The 23,201-nt window shown below is 42.0% G+C and overlaps 3 protein-coding genes across 4 annotated transcripts; 2 read left to right on the top strand and 1 right to left on the bottom strand.

Moving 5' to 3' along the window:
- The first annotated feature begins 9,493 nt into the window (after positions 1-9,493).
- On the top strand, positions 9,494-13,806 carry LOC127326078 (WD repeat-containing protein 55). The gene is made up of 15 exons (XM_051352938.2): positions 9,494-9,682; positions 9,760-9,792; positions 10,303-10,367; positions 10,609-10,696; positions 10,783-10,855; positions 11,172-11,278; positions 11,595-11,637; positions 11,779-11,835; positions 11,928-12,004; positions 12,563-12,608; positions 12,688-12,734; positions 12,824-12,897; positions 12,974-13,029; positions 13,110-13,299; positions 13,392-13,806. Exons 1-15 carry the CDS (start codon positions 9,588-9,590, stop codon positions 13,463-13,465), a joined length of 1,125 nt encoding a protein of 374 aa, XP_051208898.1. The 5' UTR covers positions 9,494-9,587; the 3' UTR covers positions 13,466-13,806.
- Positions 13,807-15,821: 2,015 nt separating this feature from the next.
- Positions 15,822-20,205, top strand: LOC127326088 (serine/threonine protein kinase OSK1). Its single transcript, XM_051352946.2, has 11 exons — positions 15,822-15,947; positions 16,421-16,602; positions 17,308-17,492; positions 17,720-17,902; positions 18,027-18,158; positions 18,238-18,423; positions 18,638-18,727; positions 18,797-18,880; positions 18,986-19,114; positions 19,195-19,419; positions 19,742-20,205. The coding sequence occupies exons 2-11, from the start codon at positions 16,428-16,430 to the stop codon at positions 19,853-19,855; spliced, it is 1,503 nt and encodes a 500-aa protein (XP_051208906.1). The 5' UTR covers positions 15,822-15,947; positions 16,421-16,427; the 3' UTR covers positions 19,856-20,205.
- Positions 20,206-20,602: 397 nt separating this feature from the next.
- LOC127326094 (heat stress transcription factor A-4d) lies at positions 20,603-22,946 on the bottom strand. Of its 2 annotated transcripts, none has more exons than XM_071824924.1 (3): positions 22,703-22,946; positions 22,198-22,614; positions 20,603-21,910 (listed from the first exon to the last, which is right to left on the bottom strand). In XM_071824924.1, exons 2-3 carry the CDS (start codon positions 22,414-22,416, stop codon positions 20,795-20,797), a joined length of 1,335 nt encoding a protein of 444 aa, XP_071681025.1. In that variant the 5' UTR covers positions 22,417-22,614; positions 22,703-22,946; the 3' UTR covers positions 20,603-20,794. The 2 variants fall into 2 exon arrangements, with proteins under 2 accessions (XP_071681025.1, XP_051208914.1); XM_051352954.2 differs by having other exon boundaries at positions 22,776-22,946.
- Between the last annotated feature and the right edge of the window lie 255 nt (positions 22,947-23,201).

The following is a 23,201-nucleotide window of genomic DNA, read 5'->3' as shown; positions in this document are numbered from 1 at the left end:
GCTTCCTTCTCCTTTAGGACCCTGAACATCTTTGATCTGCAACTCCATATCTACGAGCAGCAACTCCTTGGGGTGCATCTTCAGCTCGTTCATGTACGGGTTGACGACGTCCTCAAGGAAGCTATCCTTCGGAGTTCCCGACGAGGACATGATGGCTCTAGATCCAAAGCAGATCCTGGCAGAAAACAGCTCGAAACAAAACACGTCGAGAAAACGATATACGGACCTCCAGGGGTCCGGGGGATTATATAGCAGGAATTTTTACGACAAAAGGAAAGTACCAGGTCGAACCAGAGTCGGAGAGGGGCAACGAGGGAGCCACCTCATAGGGCGGCGCGGCCAGGCTGGGGCCCGCGCCGGCCTATGAGGGCACGCCCTCGTGCGTCTCCTCCACTCCGTTTCGATCTCGTAATTTTTCATATTTTCCAAAAACAGCAAAAACATTGTTCGGAAAGTAGAACGCGAACTTTTTATTACCAGTACTGTTACCTATTCAAAGTCGAATTCTCACGGATCACAATTTGACCTTTGATGAAAGCTTCCGGAGTTTCCACTCGAATAACATCAACATCTTCATTATAAGAATCACCTGAGATATAATGCTTGAGTCTTTGTCCATTCACCACTTGTGAGGCATCGCCTTGGAGAGAACTAATTTTAATCGCCCCTGAACGATATACCTCCTCAACGACATAGGGTCCTTCCCATTTTGAGAGTAATTTCCCTGCAAAGAATCTGAGACGAGACCGATACAATAGGACTTTATCCCCAATATTAAATTCTCTTTTGATAATCCTTCTATCATGCCATTTCCTAACTTTCTCTTTAAAGAGTTTAGCATTCTCATAAGCTTCACTTCTCCATTCGTCTAGAGAACTCAATTGTAGCAATCTTTTCTTACCGGCTAGTTTAGGATCTTTATTTAGTTCTCTTACAGCCCAGTAAGCTTTGTGCTCTAGTTCTAAAGGTAAATGACAAGCTTTTCCATAAACCATTTTATACGGTGACATACCCATGGGATTTTAATAAGCAGTTCTATAAGCCCATAGTGCTTCCTTCAATTTACTAGCCCAATTCTTTCTAGTTTTATTAACAGTCTTTTGCAAGATAGATTTAATCTCTCTATTTGATAGTTCTACTTGCCCACTAGTTTGAGGATGATAAGCAGAAGCAATTCTGTGGTTAATACCATATTTAGCAAGAGTTTTTCTAAAACCACCATGAATAAAATGAGAATCTCCATCAGTCATAATATATCTAGGAACTCCAAATCGAGGAAAAATAATATGTAAAAGCATTCTTAAAGAGGTCTCACCATCAGCACTTTTTGTGGGTATGGCTTCCACCCATTTAGTAACATAATCAACAGCGACAAGTATATGAGTGTTACCTTCTGAAGAGGGAAAAGGTCCCATGAAGTCAAATCCCCAACAATCGAATGGTTCAATAACAAGAGTATAATTCATAGGCATTTCATTGCGTCTGGAGATATTACCAACCCTTTGACATTCATCACAAGATAAAATAAACTTCCTTGCATCTTTGAAGAGGGTTGGCCAATAAAAACCTGATTGTAGAACCTTTTGCGCGGTTCTGTCTCCGGCGTGATGTCCTCCATAAGCACTACCATGACATTTACTCAATATCTCTTGTTGTTCATATTCGGGAACACATCTTCGCAGAATACCATCCACTCCTTCTTTATATAACGGTGGGTCATCCCCAAAATAATGCCTCAAGTCATAAAAGAATTTCCTCCTTTGTTGGGCTGAAAAGGTTGGAGGCAAGTACTTGGAAACAATAAAGTTAGCATAATCAGCATACCAAGGGCTATCTCGCGAGCTCATCTTTATTACAGCCAATTGTTCATTTGGAAAACTATCATTAACAGGAACAGGATCATAAGCAATATTTTCCAATCTAGACAAATTATCAGCAACATGATTATCAGCACCTTTCCTATCTATAATATGCAAATCAAATTCTTGCAACAGAAGCACCCATCTAATAAGCCTTGGCTTAGCATCTTTCTTTTGCATCAGGTATCTAATTGCAGCATGATCAGTATGAATTGTAACTTTTGAATCAACAATATAAGATCTAAACTTGTCACAAGCAAAGACTACAGCTAGCAGTTCCTTTTCAGTTGTAGCATAATTTCTTTGAGCAGCATCAAGAGTTTTACTAGCATAATAAATAACATTCAATTTTTTATCTACTCGCTGTCCAAGAACAGCGTCTACAACAAAATCACTAGCATCACACATAATTTCAAATGGTAAGTTCCAATCAGGAGGTTCAACTATAGGAGCAGTTGTTAAGGCTTTCTTTAGAGTTTCAAAAGCTTCCTTACAATCATCATCAAAAACAAAAGGTACATCTTTTTGAAGAAGATTAGTAAGAGGTTTTGATATCTTGGAGAAATCTTTAATGAATCTCCTATAAAACCCAGCATGACCAAGAACACTACGAATACCTTTAACATCCCTAGGATAGGGCATCTTCTCAATTGCTTCAACTTTAGCTCTATCAACTTCAATACCTCTCTCGGAAATTTTATGTCCCAATACAATTCCTTCATTAACCATAAAGTGGCATTTCTCCCAATTAAGAACAAGGTTAGTTTCTTCACACCTCTGCAAAACTTTATCAAGGTTCCGCAAGCAATTATCAAAAGAATTCCCATAGACAGAAAAATCATCCATGAATACCTCTACAATATTCTCGCAAAAGCCATGAAAAATAGCAGACATGCATCTTTGAAAAGTAGCAGGAGCATTACATAAACCAAAAGGCATGCGTCTATAAGCATAAGTTCCATAGGGACAAGTGAAAGTGGTTTTCTCTTGATCCTTAGTTTTAACAACAATTTGTGAAAACCAAGAATAACCATCAAGAAAGCAAAAATGAGTATTTTTAGATAACCTTTCTAACATTTGATCAATAAAAGGCAAAGGGTAATGATCTTTCTTAGTAACCTTATTAACTTTTCGATAATCAATGCACATTCTATACCCTACAACTACTCTTTGAGGTATGAGCTCATCATTATCATTAGGCACAACAGTCATTCCTCCTTTCTTAGGAACACAATGCACAGGACTAACCCATCTACTATCAACAATAGGATATATAATACCATCTTCAAGAAGTTTTAATACCTCATTTCTTACCACATCCTTCATCTTAGGAATTAGACGACGCTGATGTTCAACAACAGGCTTTGCATCATCTTCCATATTAATGGCATGTTGGCAAATAGAGGGAGAAATCCCCTTCAAGTCATCAAGAGTGTAGTCAATAGCTCCTCGGTGTTTCTTCAATATTTCCAATAACCTTTCTTCCTCAATCTCTGAAAGCTTAGAGCTAATAATAACATGATATATTTTCTTATCATCAATATGAGCATATTTAAGATTATCAGGCAATGGTTTTAAATCAAAAACAGGATCTTCCTTAGGTGGTAATGTCGTACCTAGATCTTCTACCGGTAAATCATGTTTAAGAATAGGTTGACGAAGGAAAATTTCATCAAGCTCATTTCTTTCTTCCCTAAAAACTTCACTCTCACTGTTCTCCAAATGTTGCTGCAAAGGATTATTAGGAGCAAGAGCAATAGATGCACACTGTTCAACTCTAAAATCATTATTAGGTGAAACAGCTTTATAAGGAGTTTTGGCAAATTTAGAGAAATTAAACTCATAAGATTCACCAGCAAATTTAGTCAAAATTTTCTCTTTCTTGCAATCTATAACAGCTCCACAAGTATTTAGAAAAGGTCTACCAAAAATGATAGGACAATACTTACTAGCAGCAGAACCAAGTACCAAAAAGTCAGCAGGATATTTAATCTTACCGCATAGAACTTCCACATCTCGAACAATACCAATTGGAGAAATAGTTTCTCTATTAGCCAGCCGAATAACCACATCAATATCTTCAAGTTCACAAGAACCAATTTCGTGCATAATCTCCGTGTAGAGCTCATAAGGAATAGCACTAATACTTGCACCAATATCACATAAACCATAATAACAATGATCACCAATTCTAACAGATAGCATAGGAACACTAGTCTTTCTAGACTTATTAGGATGTGAAACAATATTAGAAGCATCTTCACAGAAAATAAAATGACCATCCTCCACATTTTCAGTCACAAGATCTTTAACTATTGCAACAGCAGGTTCAACTTTTATTTGCTCTTCAGGTTCTATAGGTTTATTTTCACTTTTATTAACCGCACTATTTATAACAGAATACTCCTTCATTTTAGCAGGGAAAGGAGTTTTTTCAATATAAGCTTCAGGAATAACATGATCAGCAGTTTCAATTACAACACATTCATTTATAGATAAATCAATTTTATCTTTATACGGTTCATGATACTTATCAAAATTCTTCTTAGGCAATTCATAATGGGAGGCAAAAGCTTTATAAAGATTTTCAGCAACTTGAGAATCAAGACCATAAGTAGCACTCATATTACGAAATTTATCAGTATCCATAAAAGCTTCAATGCATTTATAATCATAGTTTATACCTGACTCTCTATCTTTGTCGTTCTCCCATCCTTCAGTATTCCCCTGGATCCGATTAAGAAGGTCCCTTTTAAACTCTTCTTTGTTGCGTGTAAATGATCCAGAACAAGAAGTATCCAGCAAGGTCTTGTCTTGAAAAGAAAGTCTTGCATAGAATTTATCAATGATAATATTACCAGGAAGCTCATGAATGGGGCATTTGAGCATTAAAGACTTCAATCTCCCCCACGATTGGGCAATACTCTCTCCATCATGAGGCCAGAAATTATATATGCGGTTCCGATCCTTGTGAATTTCACTTGGAGGATAGAACTTAGAATAAAATCGGGGCACAATATCATTCCATTCAAGAGAATCCCCATTATCCAGTAATTTATACCAATGCGCCGCTTTACCAGACAGCGATATAGAGAATAACTTCTTCCTCACTTCATCCATAGCAATACCTGCACACTTGAATAAACCGCATAATTCATGTAAGAACAGTAAATGATCTCCAGGATGGACAGTTCCATCCCCTGTATAACGGTTATCCACAACACGTTCAATAATTTTCATAGGTATTTTGTATGGAACTTCTTGCAAACATCCGCAACTATAAGAAAGTAATTAAGATAAATCTAACCACAGCCTTAAACTCTGAGATCCTGCTATCCCTCCTGCATCGATATACCAACGGGGGTTTAGATTTCTATCACTCCGGCAACCCCGCAATTGGCAAACGAGTACAAGATGTATTCCCCTGGGCCCATAAAGGTGAAGTATCATGTAGTCGACGTTCACATGACATCACTAGAAGAATAACACCACAACTTAAATATCATAACATTGAATATTACTCAACCATAATTCCCTACTAACATTTAGACTTCACCCATGTCCTCAAGAACTAAACGAACTACTCACGAGACATCATATGGAACATGATCAGAGGTGATATGATGATGAATAACAATCTGAATATAAACCTTGGTTCAATGGTTTCACTCAATAGCATCAATAATAGGTAGAAATCAACACCGGGAGAGTTTCCCCTATCAAACAATCAAGATCCAACCCAAATTGTTACAGCGGTGACGAGGTGCAGCGGTGGAGACGGCGGTGATGATGATGGAGATGATGGTGATGGTGATGGAGATGATGTCCAGCTCGATGTCGGTGACGATGGCGTCGATTTCCCCCTCCGGGAGGGAATTTCCCCGGCAGATTTCAGCCTGCCGGAGAGCTCTTTTCTCTCTGGTGTTTTCCGCCCCGCAGAGGCGGCTGTGACTCCTCGCGACTATCCTCTGGAGCTTAGGTTTTCGGAACGAAGAAGTACGCGGAGGAGAGGAGGCCAGAGGGGGCTGTGGGCCCCCTCCTCACAAGGCGGCGTGGCCAGACCTTGGCCCGCGCCGGCCTATGAGGTGGGCCCATGGCGGCCCTCCTCGGCTCCTCCTTCTGGCTCCCTTCGTCTTCTGGAAAAATAGGATTTTTCATATAAATTCCGTCAATTGTTGATCTTCCGAAATATTGCATTCTGACGACGCTTTTTCCAGCAGAATCCTGACTCCGGTGCGCGATCCTCCAATAATCATGAAACATGCAAAATAGATGAAATAACATAAGTATTACCTCTAAATATGAAATATATCAATGAATAACAGCAAATTATGATATAAAATAGTGATGCAAAATGGACGTATCACACCATGATGTGCATCACCTCTCAACCAGTCAACCAACACCCCTAATAATGGATGTGCCTCAGTTATGGATGGTAGCAGCATACGAGGAATTTTCCAAATAGGCAAATTCGATTGCACGTGGACCCTCCCCATCTCTTTTCTTGGCTACTAATTCGTCTTCCTCTAGATATGGAAGTGATGGTAGAGGGTTATGTTATTAGCTGGAAAATAAATTTGGGACGGCCTTCATAGGAACGTGATGTGTTTTTGTTTGGTTTGTTTAAGGTAACGATGCTTAGAATATAAACAAAAAAAATCAGCACTACAGATATAAAGAACCGCAATGCACAACATTATAGTGCGAACATGCAGCCGTGTCAACTTGTGATTGTTTTATTTCGCCCGAGTCGATGAATAACCTAATTAACACGATGGAATCATTATGATTTAGTTCAGAAGAAATTCACTACTAGGCAAGTTGTAATTTGCTCTCTTATCAAGTATGAAAATTTGCTCTCTTATCTCCGGATGAGGACTTAGTGTGGGCCGTTTTTATATTTCATAAAAAAATATTAAACAATATGTTAACTAGGCGATCATCTTGGATCTAAGACCGAATAAAAAAGAACAAGGATAGTCATAAATTTCTTACTCACAGGACCTAGCTGAGGACAAGCAAGCTCGGAAGGTTCTCATAGCCTTTGACTTACTTGAGGAGAAAATAAGATCAACAAATTTATCGTATGTTTAAAAGTGATTGTTCACGTCCTACGTAAGAAGGCAACTTATAGCCAATAAATTCTTAGCTTACTACCTAACAAAGGACCAATGATTTCATGTCACTATCTACCACCCATGTATCTTATGAGTAAGAGCCTACCCTCCGCCAAATATGAATATTTTGTTACTCCTCTTATATCTTGGTTGGAATTATCCAACGATGGTTTGTGCATTATTATTTTGACTCTACAAAGAAGGGATTTAAATTCGATAGGTGTAGGCATAGGAAGCATCAAGAATTATTGGGGGATAGTAAAAATTAAAATACCTACGTTATAGCTCGCACTGCTATGGTACTTGCCGCCCCTCAAGGGAGATGCATTATTACTTCCAACATGTTCAAAAAACTTATGTATTATGATTTTCTAAATAGTAACATGGTGTCTTCATTACCTTTCCTGGTGGGATGTTTAGGCTTGCATCCTTATAGGCATGTTTCCATGCTCATTGACCTGTTTTTTTCCTGCATACTAAAACGGTGCATTTTGTGACAAGTTTGATGCTTGTAGACATGCTTCTGCAAAAATTTCTATGTTCTTCAAGAACCTCTCTATATTTTGTTTATCTTGGGATTTATATGTACTCTTTCATGTGAACTCACATAATGAAAACTTCACGGGATATTGTGTTGAACTCTTTGTTATCACTATACCACAACACTACATCCCCAACAGACAAATTGGCTGGGAAAGGGTTTTCTCGACAGACTTATTTTTACTGACCGATCATGTCTATCACAGTAAGTCCGGTTGGCAAAGAGTTTTCCTAACAGACTTATTTTTACCTACCAATAGTCTATGAACAGTGCAAAAGCTTTCCCGACCAACATATTATTCCTGACCGACATGTTTTGCCGACCCACAATCTAACGCTACAAGTATTGCTCACCAACTTTCTGCCATGTTAGCTGAGCCATGCATTCCCGACCAACAAACCGGTAAGTACTAAATGACGACCAGCATATCCTCGTTTCAGACTTAGAAATTTCATATATTAAACCGTGGCCATTATTGGCCAAACATCCATCAAATTGACATATTTCGATAATTGAACTTATCAACATGCACATGATACAAAATATCAAAAGATATTAAACCTCAACCCAATAGTAATGATAGACACTACTCATGCATAATTTTAATTTGTTCTGAATATGATTCCTAGATACAAGAGGGTTACAAAATGTAGCTAAAATGTGCATGCCTAACGAGATAGTTTACTCTATTACATTGAATATTTGAGCACATGCTTCAACAAAAACTCCACATGATAATTCTTTCTCCAAACATGACACTTGCAAACACATAACGTACACGCATGAGATTGATTAGTTTCACACGCAACGGTATTGCGTAGCTGCACTAAAGCATATGCATTGATTAGTTTCACACAACAATCAGCTTTGTAATGGTCAAGCTGTCACACAACACAACATATATAAGAAGACGCTCATGTGAGAGAACATATTGGAGGCATTGCTGCTTTCCATAGAAATAGCAATTTAACAAACTAAAAGGAGCATTAGCCGTCCTGACATGATCAAACCTGAAAATTCGCTGGTGTAAATTTGCAGGAAGGCTAGAAATAGAAAAACATAACTGATCGTCCAGAAGAACATATATCATTATATAACATGGCACTCGCATTGGCAATATAAAAGGGCAAATAGTTTAAACCAAACGAAGACTTTCATTTGATCAGTAGTTTCTGAAGCACATATACAATCTACAAGCATTAAGGAAATGACAGATCTGTGAGTTGTGAGTTTCAGTAAGGGATGACTCATGCACATTAAATGTAAACAGGAATTACATGCACATGCAGATATATCCTCTCTTTGGAAAGATTTTTGACAATTTACCTTGAAAAAAGATTTGAACCTAAGATGATATGCAAAGTTAGGATTATAATTCAGATATGACATTAAAGAAGAAGAAAAATTAAGAGTATCTACATATAGAGTGCAAAATCAACATATAAAAGATAATAACTGAACTTATTACAGATCTGACATAGGGTTTAGGAGAGTGCTATCAGGTAATAAATGGGATAGATGGGTGCATCTGGTGGCAAGGCTTATTAGGGTCCAGCTAACCAACAAGAGGATGTTTTCTAGTGGTCTTTCACTACTTTGGATTCTTTCTCCATTAGGTCATTGTATCTTGATTTGTTGAATTTTACCTTCAAAAATAAGTTTGGAGGATCAAAGTTTCACTTAAAATCAGAATTTTTCTGTGGTTTCTTCATACAGAAGTGATTTTAACTAAAGATAATCTTATCAAACGATCTTGGCATGGCTGCTTTAAGTGATGTTTTGTGATCAATATAACATCTTTATTTTCATGATCTTTTGCAAAAATCCTTTGGAGGATCGGTTTTATGACTTTTAGGCCATCGTTTTATCCGGGATCACTCGGCCCGCGAAGGCTGCCGCCCGCCGTCCCAAGTTCGCAGCCCGTTTACGTTCGATCCAGGCGACACCACGCGATATCACGCGACGCCGCGAGTCGCGACGGCCCTAAACTCCAAAAGACGAAAACCTCCTCTGCCCTTCTCCCCCAGCCGCGTCGCCGCCCCGCCGCCCTCTCGCACTGCCGCCGCGATGGAGGCCCTTCACGACGAGACGCCCTTCGACCTCGACTTCCACCCCTCCGCCCCCCTCGTCGTCACCTCCCTCATCAACGGCGAGCTCCACCTGTAAGCACCGCCGAATCGACCCTCCCCCTCCCCCTCCCGACGAACTATCCGGTTCTAATTTTCGCTGCCTCTTGCAGTTTCCGCTACGCCGACGGGTTGCAGCCCGAGAGGTACTCGCGATAACCCCTGCTCCCTTCCTAATGCTTTGTTAACTTTGTATCATGTTGCTAATTGCTCTGGCTTCATGCTTTCACTGCTTAGTGTGCCAGTTTTCATAGAGTTTACATCTTGAGCTGCCAAACAGTTTTAGCGTAGGCTCTTGCTTCCTTGACGTTTGTAACTGTTAGAGTTTTCGTTTGTTGTATCCTAAATTCCTAATTGCACGAGGTGTAGGTTTTAACTCTATTCTAATTTTTTTCGTATAATCAATTTTAGCTAGCTCGCTTTTGCAGTGCATGATAGCAAGTTTATAAAGCTGTTTACGTGTGAGACAGTGTTGGTATTTGGGTTGGATGGGTGCATGTGAGATCAAATATTAAGTGTCTCACTGATTCTGTAACTAATAACGTATACACTTCTATTGGGAATCCTTTCTGTCTTCTTATGTTAAAATACAATTCTTAAATAGTTTTCAGATATTAGAGATTGCTGATAAATGTTATTTCGCTGTAATTTTTAAGGTTGTTTGCGGTAAAAGCTCACAAGGAGTCGTGTAGAGCTGTTCGTTTTGTGGACTCAGGAACTGGTAATGAGCCCCTTTTAATCCCAGCACCCCCAGCATTGCAAACCAATTGCCGTGCATTTAATGTGTGATTCTGATCTTCTGGCAGCTTTATTTAAATTTTCTTATTCACCATACCGCTACAAAATTAGTTGCTCTACATTGTCATTTGCAATCAATACCCATCCGAGGTGAAGGCACCTCCGATTGTTATGCATGCTCTAACCAGGTCCGTTGGCTGTCTTGATTTTGTGGCTTGTTTCAGTGATTCTGACGGGATCTGCTGATAGCTCCATTCTTGCTTCTGATGTAGAAACAGGCAAAGCTATTGCCCGTCTGGAGGATGCACATGAGTATGCTTTTTTTTTCCTCCTGTTGATTTTTGCCAAATTTAATACTTTATGATTTCTTAGTGTCTTTATTTTCTTGATGTTTTCAGTAATGCAATAAACCGCGTTGTCTGTCTTACTGAAACTACAGTTGCTTCAGGCGATGATGAGGGTTGCATTAAGGTATTAAATGGTGTACCAATTATTAAATCCTATAGCCTTTGAATGTTGGCCTGTTTCTCACCATTTGTTCCAAGTGTATAATAAAATTATACCCAAGCTTATTTATACCCAGGCACCTGTTCTAAGTATATAATCATCTATGCTAGGTTGATAATATTTGTAATAGCTGCAATTATGTAACGAGTACCTACGTATGTTTTGGACTGACACAGATGCATTTGCTAGTGTTTTCGTTGTTTGTTCTTCTTATCATTTTTCGATATTAATAGCAATAATAATAAAAAAATCAGTTTACAGTAATCACTTGCAATTTTAGGTGTGGGATACTAGGCAACGATCTTGCTGCAATACTTTTCATCGCCATGAAGATTACATATCAGATATGATCTATGTAGCTGGCTCAAATCAAATATTGGCAACAAGGTACTTAATTTACATTCCTGCAATCTTGATTGCTGCATTAGTTTCATATGCCTTAATTTAATAGGAGCGTATCCTATTGTATGCATGCACAAACTTAGTGTTACATGGCAACAAGGTCTTGCTCTTTGCTCATGGACCATTCAATACCATGACATCGAGTGCTTGGAACCATTTCACTTAGTTCACTTCTCTACGGTGCTGAAATAACACTGTTATTTTGCACATGATTTTATATTTATGTCGCCAATGTTTTATGATTCCTTGAAGTTTTGAGCAGATTTTTTTGCCAATCTGACATTGTTCTTGTTATTTGCAGTGGTGACGGGACTTTATCTGTCAACAATCTTCGTGGTGGCAGGGTGAGTTGCCTTTCCATACATCAAATCTCATCCCTCTGTATTAAATAAATCCTTATTCGAAGTTTTGGGTTTAAGAGCTACTATATTTATAGTTTTACCTTCAACCTTGCATAATCCTAGTCATGCCTAATCTGCTAATAGGTAAAGGCACAATCTGAATTTTCTGAAGATGAATTGTTATCCTTGGTGATAATGAAGGTAATTACTTTCGCTGAACAACTTTTGCTGATCAACACCCTTCATCTGTAACTTAAAAGTCACTGACATAGCTTATCCTTTGTGATTCTCAGAATGGTCAAAAAGTTGTTTGTGGAACTCCGAGTGGAGCTATATTGTTGTATTCGTGGGGACATTTTAAGGACTGCAGGTAAATATGGTTTCATCATTGCACTGGCAGAAGAAATAAAATCGTACCCTTTGATTTACATCATCGCTGCACTGGCAGGAATATTATTCTTTGTAAAATGTATAGCAATGCATAATATACCTCTTCTGAAAGGCAAACCATGAAAGCATACATTATATTCTCTAGTTCTCTGTTTGTTTATCAAATTAGCCATACAATGTAATGATATTACACTTATTATCTTGATGCTTCTATGGCCCTTGACTATGCCTGCTATGGCCCTTGACTAATATTTACATCTGTAGGCGTTATGTTTGTGCATGTGAGGCTCTTATTTTCTCACGGTTAGAGAATAAGGCTCTTTTTTAATGTGGAACTCCAAGAATGTTATTAGTTATAAAGGCTCATCTCACTTTATCCTTACCGACAAAGCCTGAGAATAACCTTGACATGTAATATTCAGACTATTGTGAAAATGTGGCAGCTTACAACTAGTTTGGCTCTTAATTTCTTTGATAGTAGACCAAGTCTGTAACTGATTTTGTCTAGTTGTGTACTAACATACATTTTTGTGGCTAGTGACCGCTTTCTGGGGCACTCACATTCTGTCGATACACTGCTAAAGGTTAGACTGACTATACTTTTCATTGCTGCCTTCCTTTTCTCAATGTAATCATCATTAAGATAGTGTATTTTTGTTTTAGCTGGATGAAGAAACTCTGATATCTGGTGCAGCAGATGGTGTGATCAGGTTTGAAATATACCATTTGCCTTCCATGCCTTCTGGTTCCTGCATAGTAGCTTCATCTTATCGTGTCTCTAAAATTTCCTTGTACGCAGATTAGTGAGTATCTTACCTAATCAGATAAAACAGCCACTAGCTGAGCATTCAGAATATCCAATTGAGGCGATCGGTATGTTCAGTCCATTTCTTGGTATATAAGTAACTCCAAGAAATGCCATGTTTTCAGTATCATCTCTGCTCTGCAGGTTTCTCACATGACAGGAAGTATCTAGGCAGTGTTTCACATGACAAGATACTAAAGGTGACCTCCCTTCTAGTCTGTTCTTTATTGTGTATCCGCTGGTGATCTAACTGGGGTGACCTGTGATTTATTTTATGCAGCTCTGGGACATGGAAGAACTGTTGGCAGGTCCGCAATTAGATAATCACAATGAATTGCCTGAAGCTGCAGCTGCCGCCGAGCACGATGAATTACCCGAAGCCAACGTTGCCGTGGATCACAACGAAGTGGCTGTAGCTGATAGCGACGACGATGGGATGGATGTAGACATGGAGCCAAGCTCTTCAACCGGTAACACCCCTTCTGCCCTGTATTAAAGTGTGCAGCGTCCATTGCGGCCGCAGCTATCCTTTCTCATTCTTACTCGTCTTTTTGGGTTTCAGCGTCAAAGAGCAAGAAGAAAGGCAAGGGCAAGCGTCTGAATGGATTCCAACCAGACTTCTTTGCAGATTTGTAGCTCACGCTAGCTTAGACTCGATCGAAAGCTCCATGCTTCCTTTGGCGACGTGATTACTACTTGCGCAGTTTTGACCGCAGACCAATACTGAAGTTCTGATCTCCTGCACGGAAGTGCGAGGTTGATGTTGTATCTGAGTATATTATGGTCGTAGTAGATTGATTAGTTAGAGGACTCGTGTGTGAACGTTTCGTGGTTGAACTGGTAATCAGTAGTTACATGTTTTTCCGGATGCAAATGACTCGTGACCGTCTGATGTCGCCAGTCTTTGAAGCATATGTGTACCTGTCTTGAGTTGTGACTGTTTATGCTGTGTGTAATGCTTATTTGGTTTTGTGTTCGATCGCATGTCTTTCTAGTTTGTTTCACTCACTGTATCTGTAAAAAAATGAGCCACTTATTTGGGACATAGGGACCGTCTCCCTAATTAATGACTCAGATTTCTCTCGCTACAAATGTATTTACACATTAAAACGTGTCTAGATACATTTGTATGCAAACAAAGTGAGTTAGATACATTTGTATCCAAACAAAGTGAGTTAATTAATTAAAATGTAGGGAGTAAGGGCGTCTCTAGCCGACCCACCCATTTTGGGCATCAAATTTGTCTGTTTAACTCGGCGTAGGCGATGATGTTGCGGTGGAGTTGTGGCGCAGAAGGAGGGGTGTGACGGTGGTGTTGTGGTGCATAGGGAGGAGCATGATTTGGGTGTCCAATGGCTTGTGCCGCTCATGGGCGGGTGTGGGGAGAGTGGAGGACACACGGAGGACGCTGTTCCTGGAGACCCATTTTAGCATAAATTTGGGCCTGGAATGGACCGGTCTGCGTGCCTTGGTTTGTTTGCGTTGGATCGATTGGTCAGGTGGTTTGTGTCCTCTATGCACGTGAACCAAAATGTACAGAACATAGATTGATCTGTTTGCATCGGACCACTAAATTAGGTATTTTGTATTCTTCCATGCACGTGGACCAAGACAAACAGACTAACCGTTTTTGCCATGCCACTGAAAATGCCCTAAGAACGAATAAATAATTTCACACGTCGTGCTAACCAATCACCCTCTACAATTCATGAACCACCCGTCACCCATCACAAATTAGGAACTAGATTCTCTACCACAGAGAAGCAAAGTTGGATAAGCATATCAAATATTTAAATTAATTTGCATAATGCAAATTTATGGTGTGTATTTAGAGTAACTACATAATAAAATTTAGAATATTTTTAATATCTATAGAAATTACCTAAATTAATTATATATGGTACATAACAGGGTATTTAAGTTGCATTACCTTTTTCCTGAATTTGTTTCTCAACGTTAGAGGTTCCGGTTCCCACGGATCACAAATGTGTGTGAGACAAGCATAGGGGATAGGTCAACCCATGCTTGTCACTCTTCCACAGCTTTATTTTACCTTTTATTATGTCCAGTTCAGCTATTATACGAGCTCACGCCACAAAGTGCTCCCCTAGTAGAGATGATCGTTTTGCTGTCGATCGGAGTACCAGATGACAATGTCCTTCTTCTGCAATGTTGGCTAGCTCAAACTCCAAACCGTGGAAGAAGTTATGGGCTAACAAAGCACCGGGGAGGATAACCACAACAATGTGGATGGACATGATTGTCTCCGTGCGGTCACCAACTTTAGAAACGTAATATCCCAACGTCGACAACTTGTATTTTGTATTCTCTGCAACCATCATGAAACTCCTAAACACGCTTTGTAAGTCTGCCAGTTTGCTAGGGAAGTGAGGCAAGATATTAAGTATGAGCACGGGGATCATCTAGAGAGATTCCATTCGATGAGAACCTAGGTCATAGATCTCCTGAGTCGTGGCTTCGAAGTTCAGATCACTACTGCCATTGTCACATTTGGGATGCTCGCAACAAAGGTCAAGAGGAAGGGATCTTGCTGCACCCTTGGTCAGTTGCTACAAAAGGTGAATGCGTATATTGATATGTTGTTCACATGTACAAACCAAAAGCCACCCATAGCCGTGAATCCTCTTCTTTTGCCAAATGGATTACACCGCCGGAGGGCGAGGTTTCGGTGAACGTGGATGCTGCTATCTTCACCTCGACTAAGCAAATGGGCGATGGTGCTGTCGATCGTGATCACAATTGTGTTTGTCTTGCTGCTTGCGGCGAGCCCTGGGACAGCGTGCGAATGCGAGCTCCACCCGATCGAATCATTGCCGCACCGCCCTCTGCTAAACGGCGGCACGCACGAGCACGAGCCAGCTCCGCCACGTCGTCGTCATCCGTCGCGCACGAATCTCCGCGCGCCACGAGCGGCCCCACCCCTGCTGACCCCCCACAGCTTTCCAATTTCCATTCCTTCCTCCCGTGACAGCCGCATCTGCCATCCTCTCCCCTTCCCCCGCCGCATCGCCGCCACCGCCTCCCGTCGCCGCGCCGCCGTGCCTTTGGGCGAGAGCTTCCCGCCGCCGTCTCCCGCTCAGGCCCCTCCTGTGGTCAGGTTAGCCCCCCACCCCCGCCCCTGGCGCTCCAAGTTCCTCTCGTCTTCCTTCCTTCTCCCGCCGTCCTTACCGCCGAATTGGCCTGCGCGTTTGGGACTGGCGACGCGAGGCGAAGCCCTGCCGCCTCGCTTCCGCAGTCCCCCCCCGCCTCCCCAGATCCGGGAGCCCACGCCGTCCCTGGCCTGGCGTATGCCCGCGGCGCAATTCGTCCGGGCGACGATCCGGTTTCGTTCGCTCTGCGTAGGCCAATCGTGCCGGGCGCTTTGCGGGGCAGAATTACCTTACCACTAGGGATCGCCCAGCGTGTTTCTTCTTCTCAATTTCGCGCAACAGATTGTGCCTAGGTCGCGCCTCTTCGTGCCATGTGTAGCTATATCATCGTCTAGATCCAACCGCAATTTTAATACCCGAGTTACCAGGTAATAGGATTCAACCTCTCCCTTTAACCCTGGACAATTTGGTTCTCTATCAGGGCCAGGATGGACGCAGGAGGCAGAGACGCGAACCCGCTGGCCGGGTACCGCATCGGCAAAACCCTCGGGATCGGCTCCTTCGGCAAGGTCAAGATCGCCGAGCACATCATCACGGGACACAAGGTGGCTATCAAGATCCTCAACCGCCGCAAGATCAAGAGCATGGAGATGGAAGAGAAAGGTTGGTGCTGATTAATCTCAACTTTGTTCAACAAGTTTGTTTCTCGTTGTGAAGTTTGTAGTGTACATGTAGCAGACTTGCTCCTTGCTCTGCTCGCAAAGAAAAATGCGTGGGGATGGGAAATATCGGGGGGTCATTTGCATGTTCCTAGTGTTAGGTAGAGGAAACTAAATGTATGGATCAAACTGCTCTTTTTTTTTGTTCGGTGCTATATAATCCCTTTAGTAATCAGCACATACATTTTTTTTCGACATTTGTGCCTAGTGTTGGTATTAAATCAAACACCCAGTGTAATCAGCACAGACTATTTCTGTTTGTGACTGCTGATCATTTGCATGCTCCCAGTGTTAGGTAGAGGAAACTAAATCTATCGATCAAACTGCTCATTTTTTGTTCGGTGCTATATAATCCTTTAGTAATCTGCACAGACATTCCTTGACATATGTGCCTAGTGTTAGTATTAAATCAAACACCCAGTGTAATCAGCACAGACTATTTCTGTCTGTGACTGCTGATCAACATATTACCCTTATTCTTGCAACCTTTGTACCTGCTCAGCTATAATTTTTTGTGTTAATTTACCGTGAGAAGAAAAATCGAGAAATGGCCATTCATACTTTTTAAATTTTGTTTTGTTAATAGTTGCTGTTCTTGTCTGGTACTTGGCTCAAGTGCTCAACTATGATTTCTCGTGTTAATTTGCAGTGAAAAGAGAGATCAAGATACTAAGATTATTTATGCATCCTCACATCATACGGCTTTATGAGGTGATAGATACGCCAGCTGATATTTATGTGGTTATGGAGTACGTTAAATCTGGAGAGTTGTTCGATTACATTGTTGAGAAGGGGAGGTTGCAAGAGGAAGAAGCTCGTCGCTTTTTCCAGCAAGTAAGTTTTCTTCCACTTTTCTGATGAGTTCATAATGAAGATTCAGCTAAGCTATTTATTTCGTAATTTTGAATACGGTATGGTTATCATAAGCTAGTATAAATATGTTGCATATGTGTTCATCGTGTATTTCGTTGAGACACTTCAATTTTGTCTGCTTCTACCATTGTGCATAAATAAGATTCTTGTTCATGATTAGACTAATTTTTATTTGACCTTTTATACAGATTATATCTGGTGTGGAATATTGCCATAGAAACATGGTGGTTCATCGTGATTTGAAGCCAGAGAACCTTCTGTTGGATTCAAAATGTAATGTTAAGATTGCAGATTTTGGCTTAAGTAATGTTATGCGTGATGGCCATTTTCTCAAGACTAGTTGTGGTAGCCCAAATTATGCAGCACCCGAGGTACATATGTAGAATCATTTGATTTTTGCACTTTCACATGCCTTTTTCTTTGTTGATAAATGTGGATGTTTTGCGAAAGTGTTCACAATTCTCACACCAGACATTGTTTTCTTCATTTGTTTAGGTGATATCTGGTAAACTGTACGCTGGTCCTGAAGTTGATGTTTGGAGCTGTGGTGTTATTCTCTATGCACTTCTTTGCGGCACTCTTCCATTTGATGATGAGAATATACCAAACCTTTTTAAGAAAATAAAGGTTGGCAACTATCTGCTTTGATTAACTGAAAAATGCTTCTTGGATATCCAGTGACTTAGTTACCTTTCTGTTATTGTAGGGTGGGATATATACCCTTCCTAGTCACTTGTCTCCTTTAGCAAGAGATTTGATCCCCAGGATGCTGGTAGTTGATCCTATGAAGAGAATCACCATACGTGAAATCCGTGAACACTCATGGTTCAAAGCTAGACTTCCGCGCTATTTGGCTGTGCCTCCCCCAGACACTGCACAACAAGTTAAAAAGGTTTGGTGATGCTTCTGTGTATCAACATTAACATCACTATTTCGATAGTTGTCTTAAGGCCTTTTGCTTTGTCCTTACTAGTCTGTTCATCTTTACATTTATCCATTTGTTTTTGTCATATTTGTGTATGTAACAAAAATGGGAGCCCTTTCTACATTATTACATTTTCTCTATGCATGTTCAGTGATATTTTACTTCGCTGTGAACTTTGTAGCTGGACGATGAAACTCTGAATGATGTTATCAAAATGGGATTTGATAAGAATCAGCTAACTGAATCTCTTCAAAAGAGATTGCAAAATGAGGTATTTGCATTATTCTGTTGCTCGTTTTGGTTGTTGTCGATAGAATTATGACTAAATCTGCTTGTACAGGCGACCGTTGCATATTATTTACTCTTGGACAATAAGCTTCGTACAACCAGCGGCTACCTTGGTGCTGAGTATCAAGAATCAATGGTGTGTTGGAATCTCCCTCTCCTTTGTATTGCTTGCATATTTTAAATTGCAAATATTCTGGTACTTGTATTGCTGCTGATTTGGTATTCTTTCTGTGATCTACAGGACTCATCTTTCTCTCAAGTTTCACCTGAAACACCAAGTTCTGCATCTGAAGCTCGGCAGTTTGGCTCTCCAGCTTTTGGCTTGAGGCAACATTTTGCAGCTGAGAGGAAATGGGCCCTTGGTCTTCAGGTAATTTTCACTTGAAAGTTCATCTTCCTATAATTGAATCTGAAATACTTAAATTCTCCTAATTCACGTATGTTTGACAGTCTCGAGCACATCCGCGAGAAATTATAACTGAAGTGCTCAAAGCTCTGCAAGAGCTAAATGTTTGCTGGAAGAAGATTGGGCACTATAACATGAAGTGTAGGTGGAATCCTGGCTTTGTTGAGAGTATGATGCATAATAACCATGGCTTTGGGTCGGAGTCTGCTATAATTGAAACTGATGACCTCAGTGAAAGATCAGCCCACATCGTGAAGTTTGAAATTCAGGTACCCTCCTGAATCAAAACCATCATATGCAAGCAGGTCTTTCTGCAAATTCGCAGTGTAGTTCTGTGATGACTAAGCTTCATTTTAGTGCATTTGCATATAGGAGTACTTTGAACTGTTATCATTTTGTTTACGACTGGGCATGTTCATAATTGGAATGCTATTTTCCTGCATACAAGTATACAACATTTTCCTTTTTTGTTTGCATAAAGTTAGTTCTGATACACTTCCGCTCTTTGCAGTTTTACAATGTCCTTTTTTCCTTGCATAAAGTTAATTCTTGGGGGCTGTGCTTGGTTCTGATACACTCTGCTCTTTGCAGCTATACAAAACAAGGGATGAGAAGTATCTTCTGGACTTGCAAAGGGTCAGTGGGCCACAGCTTCTCTTTCTGGACTTGTGTTCTGCCTTTTTAACTCAGCTGAGAGTCCTTTGAATTCTGAAGATGGTGACTTCCCAACTGCAATCCCTGCAGCATCTTGTCAAGTGCGAAGTTACAGTCAAGATGTACATAATGATCATAATCCTCCAGTAGATTCTACTCCTGGGGTATTTAGACGCTAGAGGACCACGTGATTTCATTTTGATGGTTACGCCTTATTTACTGAGCTAGAGGTGGTGGGCGAGAGGCATTCTTGCTCTGCTCGCCACTACTGGTGCTTTATGACTTATGTAGCCCTATATTTAGTCCTGGAACATCTTTGTTTGGTAACGAACTTCACTAGCATAATGCCAGCCTGAGAATAACCTCTATTGCTATAATGAAAGTTGAGCTGTTGACATGCACTGTTTACCCTGACCTACACTTCACCATTGCTGATCTTAGTAATGTACTCTAAGATGAGCTTGTTTTCACTGGCTGTGTCATATTTAGTTTGGATATAGCCTTCCCTTCTAGATACTAGTTTCATCACTGTCTGCAGTTCTAGTTTCTAAGCCTACAAACTCTTAGGACTTTTAGCCAGCCAATTTGTAGCTCTGAATGGTATACTGAGTACTCAGGTTAGACATCAGAATAGGAGTATGCATTCGAGAATCTGTAGAGTCGTGCACTTCAGAAAAGTCAAATTGTGTTTCTAGGAAATAAAAAATCTAAGTGTATTATTTGTCACGTGTAATCTGAGTTGATTAACTAGATTAGTAGCCAGATTGTCAGATAGTCACAAATAGTCAAGGGGAAGGATTTACCAGAAAGGACTAGACACATGATTTTAGCAGAAACGAGTATCATACACACAACAAAACAGTGCAACTGACTACAGAAGTGTATCTTCTTCTACTTTAGCTGTACAGAGTGACAAAACAAGACAGGCTAAACTATAATGTACATCACTGTTTACATATGCACAATGAATCATTGGGAATGGTAATTCTATCAGGTTTTCTCTTCTGAGGCAAGGTGCTCCATCTGCTCGGTGATCTGTTCAACATGTACCCGGCGATTAAACCAGTTGCAGTTGATGCCTATTGTTTCATCATCCTTGGGTTCAGCTGTCTCTGTTTTGCAATCAGCATCATAGCTTTCAAAGCGGGTACGATAAAATTCCGGAGTTTCTGTGAGGAACCTCCCCCAGAATAGATCGTTTACCACAGCTGGTTCTTGGGAAACTCCTGTTTCGGCGGTCATGATCTCATCTTGTGAAGTGTCAGTGGTGCTTACCTCTGAGTTGGTATCAACCTCAGTCATCGTCTTGCTGGTATCTTGGTGAATATCTGCTAACTGTAGCATTGGGCTCTGGACATAACCTGGTGATTCTAGCAACCCTGGAGGTGAAGAGGGGTCCAGAGTGGCTGGTGGCTGAAGATCTACGCTGGTCGCCATTGATGCTGTCTGCAAATCTCCAACAGCTAGAGCAGGGCTGGCAACACTGCCGTACATGTCTTGCGAAGATGCATAGTCGCCTGCCCTCTGGATGAGGCTCTCCAGGGAAGCCAAGGCCAGCTCCATCTTCTCAAACGGCTCGGCATTTACGGGCCGCACGGCGAACATGCTTGGTGTTTCATCAACGGTTGTCTGAAGATACGGCACCTGCTGTTCCTCCACCATGGGTTCCTTGGCGAAAAAATCGATCTTGGGAACCCTCCTCTTCTTGCAATTGCTGAAATGGTCTGTTTCCAGCAGAGCAGACCCTGAAACATCGCCCCGTTGCCGCTGCAGGATGTCGCGAACGGAAGCTACGATGTTGAGCTGACGTTGCTCCATCGCCGCCAGCCTCTCCTCCAGCGACTGCATCACCCAGGTGATCTCACACTGCTGCTGAGCCTGCCTCTGCAGGTCTGCCAGAAGCACGCCCTTCTCCTGCTTGAGCCTGGTGATCTCGTCCTCGAACTCGCGCCTCTCTGCATCTGCCAGTTGCCCGTTCACTTGGTTCTGCGGCGAGTGGCTGTGCACGGGCTTGCGCCGATGGATGTTCTTGAGGAGGTGCATGTGCCCCCTTATGAACTCCTCGTTGGCGAACTCCCACCGCTCCGGGTCGACTTTTCTAAAACCCTGATGCATGATTGCAAGTGAAGTCAGTCGTGAGTACAACAAGAGAGATGGCAAGTTAATTCAGCACTAAGTACAAGAAGAGACGTTGTTAGCGCTCAGAAGAAGATCATGTGAAAAAGCAATGATGAACACAAGAAGTAACAAAGGATAGAATCACTTGTACGTTTGGAAACGAAGCAGAGGATCAGAGATGAGCACTGAGTACTACTCACGACAGATAGAAAATGTCTGTAACATTTGGAAACGAAGCAGGGAGGGATCAGAGACGAGCACAAAGTAGTACTCACATAGGTGTTGAGCTGCCTGATGAAGCTGGAGAAGTTGTTGTGCTTGAAGTACTTTGGCAGCAGGTCCCGCGAGAAGTCGGGCGGGTTCCAGACGACGAAGCTGGCGCCGCCGGCGCCCCAGGAGACGACGCGGTTGGTCGAGCGGTCCTCCACCATCTCGTAGGTCTTGATGAGGAACGGCGGCGGCGCACCGCCGCCCTGCGACTGGGAGCCATCCATGCCCCGAAGCCGGATCCTTAGCCAATTGCAGCAATCACTTTGCCTCGACGCGGCTTGGAAGAAAGTCTGAAGCCTTGACAACCCGATTCGACCCAGATCCTCTTATTTCCACACCGGTAAACTTCGCGCGCGCGGTGGAAAATTCTCGGCAATGGCCGGTGACGGCGACCTGTGGTGAATCGAATCGACCGACTTGCTCTGCAAGAACGGAGAGGGAAGGAACAGTCAGTTAAGCAACCAGCCGCCGCCGCCGTGCAAGTAAAGGATGCGATTGACAGTAACTAACCAGCGACTGGATTGGCTGAATGGAGAAACCCAGCCGGACCGACCAGCTGATGGATGGAGGAGAGAGGCCTCACCTCTCGCCGGCGAGAGCACGGCAGCTTCCGGCCGTGATGTCTCAGCTAGCTAGCTAGCTCCGAGATGGTGGAAGCTGGCAAGTGGCGTGGCGCACGGGAGGGCGGGAGACCTGAGGGCTGGGTGGGAGTAACTAAAGGCGGGCTGCGCCACCGGTTTCGCCGCGGGCGGTCGGCCTTTATAGGGCGGCCGTCGCCGCGACATGGACGTGGTGGCGCGCGCATCTTTTTCTTTAGCTCGGGTCGTTGCATGTGACGGGTTGACTGACCAACGCATGTCATTTGCACCGTTGCGTGGCGTGGCTTGCTTCTAGATAACGGAATGGTCGCCGCCCGCCGGACGTGCATCCGGCCGTCGGACTAGGACACTCCGGTCAGCGGACCAGCACGCTGCCATCGGTCGATTCCAATTGGGTCGAACCCTTGCTT

This window comes from Lolium perenne, chromosome 1 (genome assembly GCF_019359855.2).
Source record: "Lolium perenne isolate Kyuss_39 chromosome 1, Kyuss_2.0, whole genome shotgun sequence".
In the NCBI taxonomy this organism is placed as follows: domain Eukaryota; kingdom Viridiplantae; phylum Streptophyta; class Magnoliopsida; order Poales; family Poaceae; genus Lolium; species Lolium perenne.
The sequence above is the reverse complement of the archived record's forward strand: the minus strand, read 5'-3'. Positions and strand labels throughout refer to the sequence as shown.

Excerpts from the sequence above, each read along its gene's own strand:
- LOC127326078 (XM_051352938.2), top strand. The coding sequence starts at position 9,588 with ATGGAGGCCCTTCACGACGAGACGCCCTTCGACCTCGACTTCCACCCC. Across the intron at positions 10,697-10,782 it reads CGTCTGGAGGATGCACATGA|TAATGCAATAAACCGCGTTG; the intron begins GTATGCTTTTTT and ends TGATGTTTTCAG. Across the intron at positions 11,279-11,594 it reads AATCAAATATTGGCAACAAG|TGGTGACGGGACTTTATCTG; the intron begins GTACTTAATTTA and ends TGTTATTTGCAG.
- LOC127326088 (XM_051352946.2), top strand. The coding sequence starts at position 16,428 with ATGGACGCAGGAGGCAGAGACGCGAACCCGCTGGCCGGGTACCGCATC. Across the intron at positions 18,159-18,237 it reads ACCTTTTTAAGAAAATAAAG|GGTGGGATATATACCCTTCC; the intron begins GTTGGCAACTAT and ends CTGTTATTGTAG. Across the intron at positions 18,424-18,637 it reads CTGCACAACAAGTTAAAAAG|CTGGACGATGAAACTCTGAA; the intron begins GTTTGGTGATGC and ends TGAACTTTGTAG.
- LOC127326094 (XM_071824924.1), bottom strand. The coding sequence starts at position 22,416 with ATGGATGGCTCCCAGTCGCAGGGCGGCGGTGCGCCGCCGCCGTTCCTC. Across the intron at positions 21,911-22,197 it reads TCAGGCAGCTCAACACCTAT|GGTTTTAGAAAAGTCGACCC; the intron begins GTGAGTACTACT and ends ATCATGCATCAG.